Below are 20053 nucleotides of genomic sequence, written 5' to 3'. Positions count from 1 at the left end.
ACTAGACATATTAAATACATATCACATCTGAAATGAATGTTAACTTATCAGACAAGATAAATGAGGGAATAATAATAAAAATGCTTGGAAAATTAACTACTTTTCAGAAGTACAGTGGAATAAGTTAGGCAATCAGACTGATTGAGTATTTGACTTGGCACCTAAGAACAGCTGTATTTTTCTTTCTGGCTCTATGTCTGGACTGTCATTTCTTGCCACAAAATATTTAAGCTTAAACATATGTTCAGCTACAGATCTTGAGAAAAATACCTTGAGAAAATATAAACTGAAACAAAAGACTGTCTCTTTTACAGAACTAAAAATCCAACATAAATCACCACCGTATCCATTTAAGCATTTAAGCCAAATTAATATTTACCCATGAGCAGGATCCAAAGCTATTGCCCTGGGCTGATCAAGGTCTTGCCAGAAGAGGACTTTTCTAGATGTTCCATTGAGATTAGCTACTTCTATCCTATTGGTTTCTGAATCCGTCCAGTAAAGCTTTTTCCCAATCCAATCACATGCCAGGCCATCCGGGGAAACCAGACCAGAAATGATGACATTCTGTACCACATTCCCAGTTTGGTTAATGTAAGTTTGCTTGATGGCTTCTTCACTCACATCTGTCCAAAAAACGATGCCTTGTGAATACTGGAAGTCAACCGCAGCAGCATCTTCTAAACCACTGACCACCACAGTGGACTCCAGCTTCGTGCCTCCAGCATCCACGAGTCGAACATCCCGACGGTTGGCAAAAAGCAGAAAGGGAGATGCTACAGAAGGAAAAAGGAAACCATATTAATATTATTGGCATCTACAGATGCTAAAGTAATGACTATAAATACAACAGAGGAGGATTTCTTCTCCCAGATCAGCAGGGCAGGCAGTTAAGAAGGAACACAAAAGTTTCACATGAGAGCGAAATGCACACTACCCATAACTTCTTGCTTCCACGTGTCGGACAAAGGCACGAAAGAAAAGACAGAGGAAAGAGCAGGCCCAAATCTGAATCTATGACAGGGCCTTCCAAACGGTCAAGCATTCAGAATGTTGCCTTTCAAAATTTAGGCCAAACTCAGTTAAAACTCCTTTTTGCATATCAGCAAGTGGGCTGAGGCAAAAGAGCATTTACATAAAGACTAACATAGGCAAGGTATTTCCTGTGTTAATGTTGGCACCATGTCTGTTTACATTAAAAAAAAAAAAATTAACTACTTGGCCACATACTCAGCTTCCAGTTAAATTGTGAATGCCCAAGATCACATGTGCAGGTATTGTCTGTCAATCCAGAAACTTGGGTATAAAACAAATTAAGTCTTCATGGTTTAAAAGATATCACCAAGTCGAACAGAAGTAGCAAGGACACAGGGAAGGCAAGTTCTGATATCTTTCAGTAGCAGGCTGCAAGCTAACAGTACTAGTTACAACACCCTGAAACACTGCTATAAAGTGCCCTCATAGATGGCAAACACTGTGATAGAGGACCTGAACTACTGTCTTTATTTCCCGACATCACAACGAGAGAGAGATTCAAGGACGAGTTTGAAGGAAGACAACGATACAGTTTGTGGAAGTTTATGGGGAACTGCTGTTAGCTATGAGAGGCAACAAGAGCAAAAGCACAAAGACTCTTGTTGTCTGAAGCTCTAGTGGGTGGTGGAAGCCAGCACCAGAGGAGTTGGAGTCTTACTACTGAATGAAAGGGAATAGGTAAAGATAGGCTCTGAAAGGGGAACTAACCTGTGACTGGTGCAAAAAGGAAAGGAAGTTTAAACACACATCAAAACTACAGCTGTAGAGACACCCCACCAGTATCTGCAAGATTTTATCTCTTGGGTGTCAGGTCCAGTTGAACAATGTCATTATCTGGGAGGATGATGCTGGCACTCACAAAGTAAAAGGAAGGAGCTAAGAGTGAGATTCAGCATGAGAGGCAGGGAAATCGACCTATTTGAGTTTAACCTGACAACAAGACATACAGAAGCAGCAGAAATACTGGTAGAGATTTTAACATAGACAGGACGAGGTCTGCTGTGAAAGATAAGTTGTTGGCCACTGTCCTCAAAGAAAAAGATAAATCTGTGCCTGCCTATTGAGGCTGTCCCTCCACCCTGAGAGGGAGGGGAAGGTGTGAAGGTCAGAGTCCTGCAGTCCCTCCCAGCCCTCCCCACATAAGACTGTAAGATCCTCTGAAGGACACNGGGGGGGGGGGGGAGTTATTCAGACAGACAGAGGCACAATTAAGCCCAGCTGCTTCTTCCAAAAGAGGACATTAAGTAGACATACTACAGAACATTCTTTCCTGACATACCAACCAGCCTGATGGCCAAATTAATCACTTCACATCTCTCCTGTAAGTGGAGTCTTGCTTTCCCATCTGGCAGAAAACAAGAAAAATGCTTATCTGCAGACATGGCTCGGAAGGCAACAGCCCAGTACGATGATGCCACCATACTGGCCAAGCCTGTGAACACCACCGACAATTCATGAGAATGGCAGTATTTCAAAAAAGGTACTAGTTGCTAGAAGTAATGGAGTTTGCTCAGCTTTTCCTAAGATTGCCAAAGTATGGTAGGGATCTTATGTCATCTAATGAATGACAACATCTTATCTCATCTAATCTATTTTAATTTGCCCCAACTATTTGTCATGTTGAACCCCACTACTCCCACCTCCATTTTTCCAACTCAAGCAACAGCTGCTGGAGGTCTATGCCAATCAACTGCTGACTCCTAGCTTGATGTACAGTCACTCTGGTTGATGTTGCTGCTTCTCATATGCACTCAGCAGAGGTCCAAAAACTTGCCACTCAGCTCAAGGAACAACACACACAACAGAGCAGCAATGATAGATATGTTATTTCATCTTCTATGGCTTCAAGCCTGTGATATAAATACCTTCAGTTTCAAATTCATGTTACTGTATATAATATATGAAAGTTAGCTCTTGATATTGTCTTTCAGATTCAATTCCTTCTGCACTTTAGAAAGCAGACAGCATATACTAGTTCTGCATTGCAGGTCTGCTATGTTGGCAGCTTTGTCACAGAGGCTGATGACTTTCTCGTGAACTCTGGCTCCAACTACATGCTCATGGAGAGTGCGTGCCATTGCACAGGCCAAAGTGAAGTACGCTTACGACAAAAAATTAAGTATTTATGTGCGGGTCAAGGAGCTCAGTCAGAATCTACAACTCAACTTCGGATGAACTTAAAACATGCATAAAATTTCAGCCCGTTTTATTATCATTCTGCATGGCCTTCCCCCCTCCACCCCAAGTCAGGAAAGAGATGGCTTTATTTTTCTTTTTGGAGGAAGTCTCTACTGATGAAAGTAATACGGAAAATTTAAATCAGCTGGTGGTTTCGGTGAGGCTCTTGGACAGCAAAGACACAGACAATTGTTACTGTGAATGTTTCGCTGAAAATGTAATATCTTTGTTTTCTACAGTATTTAACTCAAGAAAGTTTATACAGCTTGAGGAGAATTATTTGTTAGGAAATGAAGTCCCAGTAGCACTCCCATCTCATTTCCAAACTTGCCAAGTCTCTCTCTCCTTCATCTTTAAAAACAATAGTAATAACATCACGAAAGCTCAACAGGTTAGTTATTGAAAACAGAAGAAAAAACATCTAGAATGCAAAGTGCTTATTTTATTCTCTGCAACTTAGTGGGTCCTTATAACCATATATATTTTAAGTGGCGCTGTACCAAACCATCCGAAAACTTGAAAAGATTGGTGCTAGAGAGCTCTGTTTAAGTCACAGGTTCTTTGGGGCTGAGAACTTTTCAGTTATGCATGCTGCTTCACCAAACCAGTCCCATATCCAGACTAAGATCAAAGCCATAAAAAAGTTCACATACAAATTAGAAAAAATACTGTCCCAAAAATGTGTTTTGAGGAATACGCATAGAAGGATTTTCATCTAGACATTTCCACACTGAAGCCATTATTACCACTACAACAAAGGAAAAAGGAACCTGAAATATCAAGTCCAGTCATCAGCAGAGGAATTCAATAGCATCTTAACTAAAGATCAGACATGAACAATGTCTAATTCAATCAGTATCAATATCATCCCAGTTCCTCATCCCTTTCAAGAGATTTCTTCCCCACTGATGCACACGGTAGGGCAACAGCATACAGATAACACATTAACCACTGTGTTCTCTGTCACTTCTCCGCTCCAGAGCCATCCTGATTGAAGTGCAGCTGTATTGTGCTGGCTATGAACACCCAGCAGGGAAAGGACACTGACCTGCTTGCAATTGTGTTGAAATTTTACTGTGTTTATACACTGATGCAAACTGATTGATTATTGAAAACGGCCAGAGATCACTCCTTTTAAAAACAAATGAGTATTCAATTTCCAGCAGGGGGGCAGGGGGGAAAGATTTGGTAGAACTCTGCTTTTGAAAACTATATTCATTTCTCTGCTCCTCCCTGCCAGCCTATTTTATTCAGTCCACATTTTACAAAAATGGGTGCAGAGCCCTTTTAGAGCATTGCTGGTATGAAAAAAAAACAGTGATCAAAACAAGTAACTGGTTCTCAAGATTGATTCTTGCTTGGAATGCTGCTGAAGAAACACAAGCTCTCCTGACCTTACAAATAATGCAAAAGCCAGAAGAGTGATTAACTGCTCCATTTCCATGGTCTTGCATTTAACGAGTCAGGTCAGAACTCGAAGGCAGTGGCAATGTGACAGTTCACCAGAAGGCAAAGTTGGTTCTGTTAATGTTGAAGCTTCAACTAAATACAACCTCCAAAAAGTCCCCCCCAAAAGTTTACAGAACTTCGCAAATCTTCTGGGRGAAACCCAGAAAGCAGACCCCTTTCTGGAAAGGGACAGCTCAGACAGCAGAATCTATACACAGTATCAGTCTTTCAGAGTGCTGAGATGGACCCCTTCTGATAGTCAAATATATCTGACTTCTCAGACTGTCCAGACCAAAGAAAAACCAGTTTAGACTTCTAAACAATCCACTGAATTGTTAACCAGAGAAGCCAGAGGTGGGGAAGGGGACGGGGGAGGAGGAGACCACCACCACTCCGCAGGCAATTAACACGACCTGTGACTAATATCTCTACAGTCCTTTGCAACCTTTGCAGGCTTTAAGACATCCAGGAAAGAGAGAAATACGTGCCTTACACCTCAGCTCAAGGTCCTAATACGCTGGTAACTACTACACAGTGTTTAGCTTCACAAAATTACTAAACTCAACAGTTTAGCAGTTCAAAAGATACATTCATACTCCATGTGAGCATGAAAACCAACAGGCTTTTTAAGGCATTAGAATAAGAAAACCAGAGAAAGCTGTAAAAGCAACAAAACAAACAACGCTGACCATAAATTTGATTTGCTGTGCCATCAGCAAACCATCCCAGAGATTCAAGATCATCCCACTGATACATGGTGCAAGTTTGTTTGCTTTTAGTCCCACATGTATGTGGAATGGGAGGTTCATTTCCAAGAATGTACAGACCAATCTCCTTTCGAATCATCCTGCCTTGCCAGTATGCATAAATCCTGAACTGGGCCTGATGGTTCAGAGAACACTTTATCCTTGGTGCATTTAAGTCTTTACTGCGCAACTCTTGACAAGGCAAACTGGAAAGTCAGTTAATACCAGTTTCTTTTCTCATCACTGTCTCCTCCCTCCTCACCCCACAAACTGTCATGTTTATTATGCTGAATGAGTGAGACCAATGCATTTCTCCTGATTTTACAGTCTGACTGAAAGCAACAATTTGTAAACTCTGTAACTACAGGCTGTATCCAAAACCCATTTGCCTTAGGTCAGTCCACTCTGCATCCCACTCYCAGCTCTTCTGAAACCTCTAACACTTCTACTAAGGGAAGCTGGAGGAGAGGGGGGAAATCTTCTTCCCTCCTCCCCCCAAAAAACTAGCAACAACTTTGATTACTGCTGACCTTCAAATGAGCTTTCTGTTACACCACCAGATACAATATCCCCTGCTTGAGAAGTTATTTCATGGTTAGCAAGTTACCAGACTCTCAAAGGAACACTTGGTTCTATGCTCCATTTTGATCAGCGATGCTCCTGACAACTGCAAATTGCTTGAAAAGGGAAACCGACTTCTATTTTGAAAAGGGAAAAGAATAAACAGTAACAGAATGAATGATGAATGTGGAGGACAAACTGTTTATATGCAGCCTATTACCACCCAATTGAAAGGACAACATTTGAATGTTGTTACCAAAAAAAAAAAATGTATTTTTTTTTCAGTAAAATTAGAACACTTCATATTTTTCCATAATAGGCAATATTTAAAACCTCTGTACATAGCTGGAGTTCACAGTTCTTGGACAGAAMAAAAAAAAAAAAAAAGAACCTGAAAGCCCATAAATATTGTATCAAATGAACTCTAAACAGATAACAGCCTAAACTGTGGAAAGTTACAGACTTCTTGTAGTAATTCAACAGTCTAATTTGGATAATACAGTGCTTGATCAACAACGCTTCATTCTAGAAAGTGGTATTATTTATATCTGGAAAAAAAACCCAAAACACTAATTTTCCAGTGGTTTTCTGCTAATTGGAAAACACATCCTTAGCTTGATGATGGAGCTAACTACACAGAGCTTTATTCCACAATAAGCCAGGGTGAAAGTACAGTGTGAAAATACAGCTCCTCATCAGTTTATTAACTGCAGAAAAGAAAACAATCCTGATCAAAGTGGTCAGGACTCAAGCACAGGTTCAATTTCCAGCTCTGCTCTAGATTTCCTGAGCGCTCTTGGACAAATCTCCCGTGCCTTGTCTATGTTAGGAGGGGTTTAACTACTACAGGTTCATCGTTTTACTTGCATCAGGAAAGCCTTCTTGTGCAGACATAACACTAGAGCATTTTTACACCTCATATATAATTCATTAGACTGGCCACTATAAGCAGTATCAGTGTTAACACATCTACATCAGCTCCCTTACCGCTATCTCTATCACACTCCTAAGTGATGGAGATAAGCATATACGTTAAATGCATAGAGGCTTAAGACACCTCTGCACTTTGCTTCATACCTAAAATGGCAGTAAAAATCTTTGTTCTCCTCTGCTTTCCATCCATCTTTATTAAGAAAATAAGCTCTATGAAGTATGGGGAGTCTACAGCCATCTGCTACTTGCTTCTGAATTCAGTCATTTACTTTCATTTTTGTTTTAATTTTACCAATCCTAGCTAGAGGATTTAAAGTTTATGAAGTGCTTCATGGACAGCCATTAGCCCTAGCAGAAGCAACATGGGACAGACAACTGAAAATGGTCCTATATGATCTTCAGAAACTGCATTTGCTATTAGTTTCAATAATACTTCTGAAAACCAGTTCCACACAGCTCGACTCATTTACAGTTTAAGACTAAAATGATCACAAAGCAATAATGACAGAGCATATGCTACCAGCAGTTGGTCAGCTGCAAAGTTGCAATAGTTCTCCTAAGACAAGCTGAGCAATAGTTTTAAACAGTGATATTCATACTTGTAGAAATGCCTACATTTCGTCTGCTCCCCTTGAAAGCTGAAGTAGAAAGATATGAGAATACTAGACATGAACATGATTTTTACAGTGATATTCTTGAAAGCACCGAAAGTGCAGAACACACACAAATGCTACGTATAGCAGAGAAGAAAAGCCTTACTTAACAATTCTTAAAACAGCAAACTAGGCTAAAGGCCAAGGAAAGGTTTAGCTGCTCTTTTAACAAAAGTGACCAAGGATCATGGGAGCCTGGTTCACAACACAGCACGAAGACCTCATTTTAATAAGCATACAAGCTAAAATAGCTATCCAAAAATTTAGTACGTGCAACAACTTATATTTTAAATATTATATATCAATTCTTAACAGGACAATGGCATAGGGGACCTCTGTGGTTAAGCTGTCTGTACTGCTGGACAGAGAGAATAGCATATAATTCTTGCAGCAGTCAATGCCCCAAACCACACAAACATTCATTACTGTAGAACAAAAACAATCCCCCCACAAGTTGGTAAAAACAAGCATGTCAAAATTTTTGCACCCAAGGGTGTACAGTCTCGTGGAAACTCTAAGACAGGATATGGAGTAAGCATGCAACAGCTTTCTATACTTTAAAAATAGCTGCTGCCCAGAAATAGAGCAGGTAGGTAGGGTCCTACCACCTCTAAATTCATCAGAGTAACCAGTTCTACAGCACAAAGTGATCCATCTTCTTTTCCAGCTCCTCAACTTTAGGAACATAAGGAGACTAGACCTTTGACGCTCAGCATAGGGCTCTTCCAAACACTGAGGGAAATAATTTACTCCATGTGCTGTCCTCTCTTTGGGTGTTATCCCCATTTTTCACGGCTTAGGTCTAGGGGAGCCAGCAGCTGTCAGCAGCAGGCAGACCACATTCAAGAACACACCGATCACTACAGCAGCCATAAAGACCAAGGAGAGAAGGTAAGGAGGAGTGACATACAGGCAYGGAAGGAAAACAAAGGGAATCAAGAGGTTAGCCAAACCTGTCTCCTAAAACCAAGCACAACCAAAAACCCATTCTACAACACCTCACTAGGCAAGAAGGGAATATGGCATGTACAAACCACATAAACCACACACAAGCTTCTTTTGCTCTTTGAATATAACTGTTACACATTCAGCACAAAAAAGTTTCCCTTTCTTAAAACCCTAAGCTCTGTCTTCTGCACCCCAGTCCTTTTTACTGACAGCTGCTGCTGCTGCAGAGAATCTGAAATCCATTGATCACCAACTTCAAAAGATAGATTAAAAGTTGATCTTCTTGTAATAACTGCACATATTCAACCCGAGTTTAAACTTGCCAGGTACAGTCCTCCAAAGAATAGAGAACTATTACTTTCATCCTCAAAACACGTTATTCTGGATAAGGTGAATTCCCAGTGTAATTACTAAATTATAGAATATTTCTGCTGCAACACAGAGGAAGGTGGTTGTTTGTAGAGCACAGGACTAAAAATCAGCACTCCTCACTTTTACTCCCACCTCAGTGAACCTGGGCAAGTGCTTCAGCAGCCTGCTTATCACTCCCATTGGTRAGACTCATTCCACCCACAGCCAACACACCTCTCCTTCTTCTGCTAACTATCTCAAAGGGTGCTGCGAAGCCTAACTATTGCTTGCTCACAAGGACCTTCAAGCTCATCCAGCAGAAGGTTCCGTGACATGTTCAGAATTTCATTCCTGCCACTACCAAGACTCCTCTCTGTGAATCAGGGAGTATGGGGGGCAATGAGCTAAAAAGAAACAGTTATTCAGGGATGGCTGGTTTAAAGACCTTCTCCAAGAGGAAAAGAGAGTCCTTCCCCCACATTCCATCCCATTCCTCTAACCCTCCAGCTAAATCCATTTGATGATAATTCCCCTCCCCAAACCGTGAAAGAAAATGTTCTGGTTATCAAGTAAGGAGGATTCATTTACAACTTCTCTTATTTTAGGTGGAATCAAGGTTCAAAATTCAGGGGGATACAGGGGTGTTATTTTAAACCACTAAGAATACCCCATATTTATACATAGAATTTGTAGCAGATGTCAGGCAATTTTGTAAATTTTACTCTTTAACAGCCTATATTTTAAATTGTTTACATGGTTACACTAGGCACAAACCAGTGCAAAGTAATCCAATCCACACTAGTATCCCAAAATATGAAATATTTTTAGTGCCAGTTTTATTTATATACGCTAAGTATTATATTGAGTGTCATATTGCTGAATACTAGGAGACAGCCTGGATCTCGGTGATCTATTTGCCAATAGGCTGCGATAAAAGGGAGTCTGTTCATTCAGCGACATACCTACAACATGCGGTGCAGCTTTAGCTACAAACACGCTGGGGGGATGAGGGGGTGCAAATCAGCTGCAAGTTTAAAGTCCATCTGGTTTAGCATCAGCAAGTTGGAAAGGGTCCAGAAAAAGTTAAAAAAAAGAAAAAAAAAAGTTGTAAGTGGGTTCAGAGAACATATGAAGAAAGGTTAAAGGAATTTGTTTTGCTTGTCTAGGAGAGGAGCTGGGGCGGAAAGAGAAAGAGAAGTAAAGTAACAGCGTCCAACCAGTAAAAGCTTTTATCAGAGGGTGAAGATCAACTGTTCTCCTCAGCCACTGGAGAAAGGATGCGCTCAAGAAATCAGACGAGATCAGGCTTTGGGGGGGGTTGTGAGGGGGAGGGAGCACAGAGAGAAACAGGCGCTGAAGACACTAGAACACACTAAGGAAGCTGCAGAATGGCCTGCAACAGGTGATCTTAAAGCAGCAACTGGAGAGCCATTCCCCAGACCTGGTTTTTGTTCAAACAAATCCTGCCTCAGTGAAGGAGTTCCATCTAGGCTTCTTGAGATCCAGCCTGATTTTTTTATTTTCAAAATAAATTAAATCAGGTCCCCGGGGGGGTGGAGAAGACTCTACTCTTAAAGGAACTAAGGGGACAGAACTCCCCACATAGCTTTGCTGAAAATCTGGATTCCAGTGGTGCGGTGCGGCTTGCTTYGTCTGCTTGTTTTTAAACAAAACAGCTTTAAAAAAAGCTCCCAGTAACATAATATTCAAATCATTGTTCCTCTTACCTTCCTGAAGCAGATGAATTTAGTACCCTTATCAACTACTAACATTAAAATATTATGTTACATAAACTACTAGATACCTTTTTTTTTTTTTAATAAATAGGCAGTAAGTTTTTAAAAGTGCATGTTACATTTTCTGAGTTGTATAGGGCTTTTCCCCCCCACTAATGACAGGGTTTTAGGAAGACGAGAGATTTACTTCAGAGTTCTGGTTTTCCTTGGCAGCCTGCAGTTTGTTACTGCTAACATTATTATTTACAACAAAATATAGCACTCTGATTATATAGCATTTCATCTCATTTGGCCTGAATTAGTTCATTTCCCTTGGATGACAGATGCCAAAGGATTCCTCTGAAGAGTATGCTCTGAAAAAGTCCACCAAAGGTGCTCTATACAAGTAATAAAACTCTAAGATTTGTTCAGATTCTGTGCAATGGCAATAAAACGTTTTAAAACCCTCCAACAGGACACTCTTAACTTATTCATTCCTGTTTTGTCCTGCTCCTAACTGCATCTCCTACTACAAGTAAAAACCTTCAGCTACTAGAAAAGTCAAATGACTGGATTCAGTGTGCATAATCTAGTACACTTCCACCACTGCAGAGGCAGGAACAGCTCTCTCATGGGTCTTCAGGATCACTTTTCTATGGACACATTACTTAAAAGGAGGGTTCCTCAAACTTTTTATTTTTTTTTTTTTTTCCTCCGCAGACCACCCATCAAGCATGCCACAAGAACTCCCCTCCTGGTGTACAAGGCAATGGCTCTCTCACATTGTCATTAATATCCTTGTAGCAAATACTGAAATTGGTTACATGGAACAACGTATTTCATTTTCTTTTAACACAGTTTAGCAGCTGGAAATGAGGACAGCCAAGTCCATGAGAGCAGCCAACTATCCACGGACCACCAAGCGGCATACAGAACATGTTCAGAGATCTGCTGTATAACTAAACAAAAAACAGAGTATCAGCAGAGGTTTGAGGGCACTTACATGAAGTTGCTGGGATACTTGTCAGATAAGACTCCCAGCACATTTACCATTTTATTTCAAGGAAAAGACAAATTCACTAGGGTATAAAGTAATTTTCATCTGGTCTATTTCGTTAAATAGAGGAAATTTCTAAAGGTTATTGCAAAACTCCTGGCTCTTGGCAATCTCTCCCTATGCACTGCACAACTGGTATTCAGCCAAACAGTTGTGAGGACTGCAGCCTCATGCAATTCTGACTAGCTAATGCTAAACAGATAGTATCTGTCTAAATCCCCACCTCTTCCTGACCTCAGGTTTTCCATCTGAGCATTTACAGAGGGTAAAACATCCATAGGATTTTCCCAGTTTCATCATACTAAAAGCAAAATTATATTATTCATAGCAGTTTGTTCATTCTTTTGGGGATTCTGCTGCAATTTGTCACTTTAAGCATAGTATTTCTGAAGTTGCAATCATTACATAAACTTTTTAGGACAGCATAATAGGACTTTGCTGCTCAAGAATCACAGTGCGCCAGACAGCTTAAATGCAAATATGTTGTCTACTTGGGATTAAGACATTTCTCCTCCAAACAAAAATCAAAAACAAGCTTTCAAGACCAGCACTGTGAGAACCACTGTTAGCTGAGCACCCTCCAATCTTAAAAGTCCGCTATTGAGATGGGCATTGGTTAGAGGTTAGAATTTCCAATGAATCCCAAAAGACTTTAAACTGATAAATTCCATCAAATTTCCAATGCTCCCAGGCTCCACTGAAAATCAGTCTAAATGAAGACAGTAAGTTCCAGACATTCCACAAGAGAGCTGAAAAACTTTACGGACTCTCTATGAACCACTGGACAAAGTACCTCGTAGGTCTAGCATATCAGTTAAGATACTTACTGCTGCCTAAAAGAACGGCTGACACCTTTAAAAATAATGATGGAGCTACGTTAGCTTAAAAACCAACACATATCTGATTACAATCTCTCATTAAAAAAAGAAAAAAACCTCTCTCCAGTCCTCTGCTATACTTTACCTAATTCATCRTAGATGCCTTTTTACCACTGAGCAGAAATTTCATTTTAAGTTGTTCTAAAACTGGCCCCTTTCCAGTTTCACCCTGCAGCTTTTTTAATCTTCAAGGGATCATAATATCTGGACCCCAAGGGCCTGGCTCCTGTCCTCCACGCTGCACGCTYATACAAAGCAGAATACCTGCACACCAGAGGAATCAACAGCAGCTTCAAGGGCTGAGCAACGAACTCCACTTAGTCCTGTGTAAAAGCAGTTGGATGTTTGAGCCTGTCACCACATCCAAACTAAGGAATCGGATAGCAGAGGAGAACCATCACGTATGCACGCGCCAAACACTGGCCCCAATCACAGCCAGCTGCAGCTAGCCTCCAAATCCCCTCTATGTTAAATTAAGAAAAGCATGATACAATGAAGGCTGTCATAGGCCTCATACACCAGCTGCTGTCTCAAAATATAAGGAGTAAACAGCTCCAGATACTCCACAGACCACCACATCGAAATCTCACTTCCTTTGCCTACACAAAACCATGATCTTTAATGTGCCATCTGTAAGAATGAGAGATGCAGCAAGCACTCAAGGTTGTAACCACGGGTCCAAAACCTAGCAATAGCTGCACAGGCAATCTTTAATGGCAAATTACTTACACCGAGGGAAGAGGAGCATTTCTTTAAACTCTCTCAAACAATAGCCGACGGTGACCCTTCCTCAGCTAGAAACACAGTTCAGAAGGCTGAGGAAACAGTCATTCAGCAAGTCACTGAGAAGACATCATCATAAAATACCGTCGCTGATGGCAGGCACATTTGCTTCAAGGTCAGGTATAAGGTCCATTTATGAGACTACAGCACTGGCAGCRCTACTACAGCTTGCAAAGCATTTGTTAAATAAAAACTAAATAGTAATTTCAAAATAAATGTACTGCAACAGTAAAATGTTTCCTGTGTTTCCTGCAGGAGTAAAGCAAACCTGTGCATGCCACCAGATATTTTTTAGCACAAAAACACCCACAAAGTTCTCTCCACTGAGCATTTTGTGTACAAGACACAGCAGCATAGAGACAGTGCTCTGCAAGGCTGCAACCAGACAATATTCTGTCTGCAGCTGAGCTGGGTGAAGAAGTTGCCTTAGCACATTTTTTGTCTCCTCTTTTTTTTTTTTTTTTAAATCTGGATCCTTTTGACAGAAGTAGCTCAAGGAGAGCAACTACGTGTGCAGTCATGCTGGCAGATTTCAGGGCACTGAAACATCTAAGAGGCAGGAGAGGGACTTGGGGGGGGGGGGGGGGGAGAGMAACAAGCAGCTGGAAATGGGCAGGAACAGAAAAAAAAAGACAAAGAAAAAAAAATCAACCAGACAGAGCTTCAGGCAGAACAAAACACATTTGACCCAGCCCAATACAAAGGCCATTTAAATCAAGATGCCTTCTCTCACAAAGTGGCTGGAGCTTGCTTTGCACACAGCCCACGGTTTGGTCTGGAATACCGTGTTGGCCAGGGGCTGCATACTACAGAGTGCACTGCCTGGGGGGGGCTGGGGAATCCCTCCAACTGTCCTGCTTTTTGCACTTTTACAGTCGTCCCTGAGTACACAGTAACACCACTTCTTCCATATTGCTTTCAGCCTCCTTTTTGAGAGCATACACCCAAACATGCTGATAGCTTTATTTTTTTACCCTAGGTGTTGAAGAAAAATATCATATGGGAGAAATGAACCAAAATGAAGCCTTTCTGCATTCTGCAGCGCAAACAGGAGCTAATCTTTGTTCAGAAAAACTTGCCTATTTCGACAGGACAAAGGTAAGAGAAAACACAGACAGAAGAAGGGCAACTGAGTCCAGTGCCAAAGCCTCACCCAAAAGGCCTCAGGTTTCCTCTTCTACCAGTCACATCCCAGCATATCTAAAATTCATTTCCAAGTCTCAGTGTCACCTTTGAATTCAGTGGTGCTCAGCTTTCTCATGCCACCTATATCTGGGCTTTGTTCTCATTCATATAATCACGCTACAGGTGCAAGTCTGCAAACACCAGAAGAAATAACAATTCATAACCATGAGATTATGCACAGCATTCACCTGTAAAAACAACAGAACCAGAACTATTAAATAGTTCCTATGTAACTCATCTCTTAAGACCCCCAAGACCCTAAATTTCCAGTCTCTCTCAGATTTGCTTTAGTTAAGGTTAGTTTTATCTAATTATCTAGACTCCAAAATCTTTTCTAAGAAAGGAAATAAGACATTCCGAGACTACATTCCAAAACACATCTCCCTTCTTGCACACACAGGTTACCAGCTTATAGAAGTAGGTACAAGGAGACTGACACAATCTGCTTTCGGTTCAGCATTATCTACACGTGGCCAAATTTGGAGAGCCTCCTGTATGCAAGTGACAACTGGCTTTCTGAAATGTCCTTAAGTTCAACACTTTGGAGGGACGGATAGCACAGACAACTATTTTATAATATTTCTTCAGCTCTTCTGGCATTTGTACTTGGAATTTTATTGCTCTTTATTAAGGACTCTTTGCATACTTTCATAACAGAAGGACTAGCTTTTGCCTATTTCCAGTCTAAAGTCAAGACTGATCCTCATGAATTTGCAGATATTACAAAACAACTTCACAGGGAAACATCACTCAAGCTCTTCTGACGGTAACATACTGCCAAATCCTAGTTCAGTACTAAGAGTCCCTGCGAGGAAGATCCTGTTGCTCTTAGAGTTGAAGTAGAATGTAGCCACCAGTGGGAGACCCTAGCCGTGATTTATGGACCCAGGGAAGAAAACGTGGCATGGTTGCAGGCCGTGGCTGCCAGGTAAATGATAATAGCCTGTGGTCTACACTCTAAAACAAATACATCAGTTAATGAGCAGTATTCACTCACCTACATTACTCAGTTAAACTGGAGCTAACCAAACACTTTGCATGCGTGTGAACTGTAACATCACTCAAGATAATGTTGCAGTTAATTTGCATTAACAGCGCAGTGCAGGCATGCCCTAAAGAGCATAGAATCCTGTTTCATTATGTTCATAAAAATCATACGCTGATCACCATAGACCCATAAAAACACTTTATCAACACAGTTATATCTAATGGCACTGTGACACCCCTTTAACTAATAGGAGCACCTGCAATTCATAAAGCTAACAAAAATTTAAGTCTGGAATTTAACTAGAGAGAGAGAGAGAGAGAGACTTGAATAATTCTGCTTTAGAAATCATACAGATAACGTCCTCTCAATGCCTTTTTACACTTAACACATCTGCCAATGCAAGAATTGATGCAATCCAAATAACAGCTGTTCCCCTCACCCCACTTTTTCATCTGCAGTATGGTTTTCAGACCTCTGCTACAGATGTAACAACTGAGTTAATAATCTTTACAATCTTAAATATTAATCCATACATTCTTTCAACTGTAGTAAAATAAATGGACATACAATCACTGACTTAATGCATTCTGAAAAAGCAAAGAAACTCAAGGCAGTAATGAAAATTGGTAATCCCATCWAAATCACAAAAATTGCTCCAACTGACTCATTTTTTAATCTAAGGAACACTGGACTCCCTACAGGCTTTGGAGTAGTTGAATTTTCTATGCAATTTACAATTTACTATGACCACTTTAACCCAAAATCAAATAATAAGTCACTTTTTTTTTTTCAGATCATTGGCAAACTTCAACAATGCAAAGAAAAGTTAGTAAAATCTTGAACATGCCTTTTTCTCCCAGCAAATCCACTATCTTTGAACAGATGTTTGAGAAAAAGTGAAATTATTAGAAGCTCCAGTGCATTTTCATCCAAAATACTGAAGAACAGTCAGATTTATAGAATAATAATAATAAAGCAGAGAACAGAAAATCTCCCTTCATGTAGTTCCAGCAGGACAAACACTGTTGACCTTAGAGAGAAAAAAGGAGCCATAAGGAATGAATTTAGTTTAATCAGTGTTCTTGGCTAAAGCAGAATTATCTCCAACAAGAAGTGATTTACAAAGCTTGGAGTAGATTACTGTATTTATTTGCTACATCAGAGGGGACAAATTAAGTGTAAGCAGTGATATAAATACAAGCAAAATATTACAGATTTCATTAGCTTAAATGATTCTTTTCACTTCATCTCCTTTTTACCCTCCTTCATATCAAGCCGTCAGGAAAAACAAATCTTGAATTTCACATTACTGGTAGGTTTCTACCTTCTGTTTCCAAACTTAAATATCATGAATGTCGGTAAACAGGTTTTGTTTTAAACAGTGCTGCARTTGTTGAAAATTAAAATTCACCATGCTTGAGGAAAGCGTGCACTATGGCTTCTGCACATCTCCAACAGCCTGGCTAGAAGACAGTCAGGAGACTTGCATAAATACTGGAAGTCCTGTTCACAACTTTTCACTAAAAATTTCCCTCAGCACCACACCTTCTAAAGCACAGCACGATGTGGAAAGTTTTCTTTAACAAGATGGTTTTAGATGGGAAGATTCTTAACTGTTAGAAGAAAAAGACAGGAGGTTGTGGAACCTGCGTTTCAGTCTTCCACAACCGTCTTGCTTTTATGCTTTTGTCCCAACGAATAACATTTGCTCCCAGTGAAATCTGGCACATGCAGCTTCTGAATGGTTTTCTACATTTTACAGACGTATTACATTTTCAAGGCCACATAGCATACATTTAGCGGAGAGAGAACTGGAAAGTCTCTTTCTAGCTTTCCTAAGATTGGTGTCCTTTGGAGTTAACTGAACCTAACATCTGGAACTGGAACTGGAAATTGGAAACAATGCAAATCAGAAACAAGCATACCTTTGTCAAGCCTGTATTTGTCCAAGTCCTGGAGAAATTTTGCAAGCCAAATTTTCCAAATGATGTAGAACCCCTATTTTATCCATTAAAAGTTTGGAACCATCATCGTTGCATAATCTACTATTATTGGCTAAGTAGCTATCTGCCAAACCAAGGAAGAATAAAATAAACTGCAAAAAAACAGAAAAGAACCTTGCTCCCTTCACACGCATGTGGTATCCAGAATCTAAAAAGGCAACACAACTGTGGGTTTTTTTAATTTATTTTATTCATGGACTGACCCAAACATTTTCAAAATAAAACAAGGACTTAGGTGTTCAAGGAAGTAACCCCTTCCTCTGCATTTTTCTAATCCCATTTATGCCTAAATAAGACAAATCTTCAATGTTTTCTGTAGTTTTAAAATTCCATTGAGTGTAACAGGAGGGTGGGAGAGAACAGAATCCATGCCTACTACATTTAAAATAACAACAGCAAAATTATTGTCATGTACTCTGCATCCTAGAATGTGAAACATCCAAGTATGGTTTTCTTCTGCCACATCCCCCATCCCTATTTTTAAACACTGCCCTTGCATTTACCCATTTTGGCAAAGCCCAACTGCAATACCACGTAAGACACTATTTCAATGCCACTTCTGCTCATTCGAAAAATCAATAAATACCAGAAATCTCAACGGACAGGCTGCTTCCATTTTTTGTGGTTACAAACACAGTGCCGTATTAATTCTCACAGAGAAAACTGTTTTGAGTCAGCTGACAGCTCCGGCGTGGTTTGAAAATGGTAAACACTGCTATGGAATTAAAACTAGTGCCTTAATATATTAAATACTAGTATGTGTTTTAAAAAATCCTTAATCAAAAGGTAAACCTGTTTCACCGACAGGACAGCGAAAGTAGTCAGTATTACAGAACGAATGCAAAGAGGTGCAATATTTCAACAGTGGTTCCACAGGATGGTTTGGTAAGTCTGGAAATCAACTCCTAACCTGCCAAGCCTCTTTCCAGTCCCATGACCTCAAGAATATCTATTCCTAACTTAGCTCTTTAGGTCAAACATAGAAACACAATCCTATTAGGAATTCCTGCACACTGCACCACCTTGCAAAGAGAGAGTAACAGGGTGGACTTTGCCACGCACACAAGCACCACCACTCATATCAAGTTGAAGCCATTCATTTCACAAGTCCCACATCAGAATACATCAATACAACAAGCATGCTGTCTGAGCAGGCAAGAAACAAATTTGTGTCTCAGTTAAAACTAGCCAAGCTGTATAACAAGCTCAGGAGACGGGTGAATTAATTGCTCTGAAGTGTCTGAACAGGTATGGACAACCCAAGCCTGATCTCCTAGCATAGATGTAGCCACCAAAAAATTCACAAACTTCAGATTTCAAACCATTTCCATGTAGAGCTACAACCAACTATTAGTCATCTTTAGTTTTAAGGTTGTGCTTATTTAACTCTTGAAATTTTCATTTGAGTCTCAATAACATCCTACTGGCATAAGAGATTAACTGTCTTTATTGCATAAGCAAGAGAAGCTGTCACAATGCTGTCAAATACTCTCATGTTGCAGAAACACCTAAGTGTCAGAACAGCAAGTAGGAAAGGGACTAAAACGTTCTGTGCAACTCAACTTCAGCAGCAGGCAGAAGGGAGAAAAAGTATTATCCTCCCTGTTCACTCGGAGAAGTAAGTTTCTTCTGCCCAGAATTTCCTCACCTGTATAAACAGCCGAGCCTAATTACTGTTTTAACCCAACACACTATCTGTCTTTCCCAAATTAAAAAGGAGATGAATGTCTAAAAGGCTTTCAGTTCCTCATGGAAGAGGTGCAAAATTAGAGGAAAGTCAATGTGTTCCCTAGAAAAGAACTATGTGGGGAAAAGACACAAGCTTTACATAATATAGTCATCACTTAAATTATGGTAACACCCAGAAACCAAAATTGAGATTCCCACCATGGAAGACACCATGTAGACACATAGTGAAAGACTGTCACAGCTGAAGAACTTGCAGTCTAGATACACAGGACAAAGAAGGAAAGAAAGAACATGGAAGACTGATTTAGGGTCTTGCCTGTGGCTACTCATGCCATCCACGGTGGAGGCAAGCTGAGAACCCAAATGTACAAAGTAGAATACTGAACCATAATGCCACATAGTCTCTCTCCAGACAGAATAAACTTACAGCCCTTTTTTTTTTTTTTTTTTTTTTACTGTCACACTACCTTATAAATGAGCTTTAACAGAGCAAGAAAGGCACACATTTTACTATGGCAAATGGATTAGGAACAATCTTAGCCACTCCAGCACTCCCATCCCTTGGGCAGCCTAGACAAGGTGCACTGCAAATAATAAACTGGACTCCTGATAGTCCTATTTCTAGCCACGTTGCATAAGGTTTTTTTCCATCTTCTCCACTCCCCAATTTCAACAAATTTAAGTGCCAAAAGAAATAACTCCAGGGCCATGCTACAACAGAAATGGTTCAAATACAGAATAAAACAGATAAAAATGCCACAGTCACAGTTAAAAGAAAATCCAAGATATGAGCTGTCACTTTAGAGACGCAAAAGACTCACAGCTCAGCTCCAAAATCAGAGGACCACTAATGTAAGCAGTACACTGCTGGAAGGATAGACAGAAAAATCAGGAGTACAGA

At 40.2% G+C, this 20053-nt stretch overlaps 1 protein-coding gene across 2 annotated transcripts in view; it reads right to left on the bottom strand.

Annotated features, from left to right (window-relative positions):
• Positions 1-20053, bottom strand: part of LRP5 (LDL receptor related protein 5) — a 167078-nt gene that overhangs the window by 128297 nt on the left and 18728 nt on the right. For both annotated transcript variants that reach the window (XM_026059155.1, XM_026059154.1), the window contains exon 2: positions 380-776. In XM_026059155.1, the coding sequence (XP_025914940.1) occupies positions 380-776 (397 nt within the window). The remainder of the gene's footprint in view (positions 1-379; positions 777-20053) is intronic.

Source organism: Apteryx rowi, unplaced genomic scaffold, assembly GCF_003343035.1.
Source record: "Apteryx rowi isolate R43461 unplaced genomic scaffold, aptRow1 scaffold_152, whole genome shotgun sequence".
Taxonomy (NCBI): Eukaryota; Metazoa; Chordata; class Aves; order Apterygiformes; family Apterygidae; genus Apteryx; species Apteryx rowi.
Note: the sequence above shows the minus strand (reverse complement) of the source record. Positions and strands in the feature narration are given on the sequence as shown.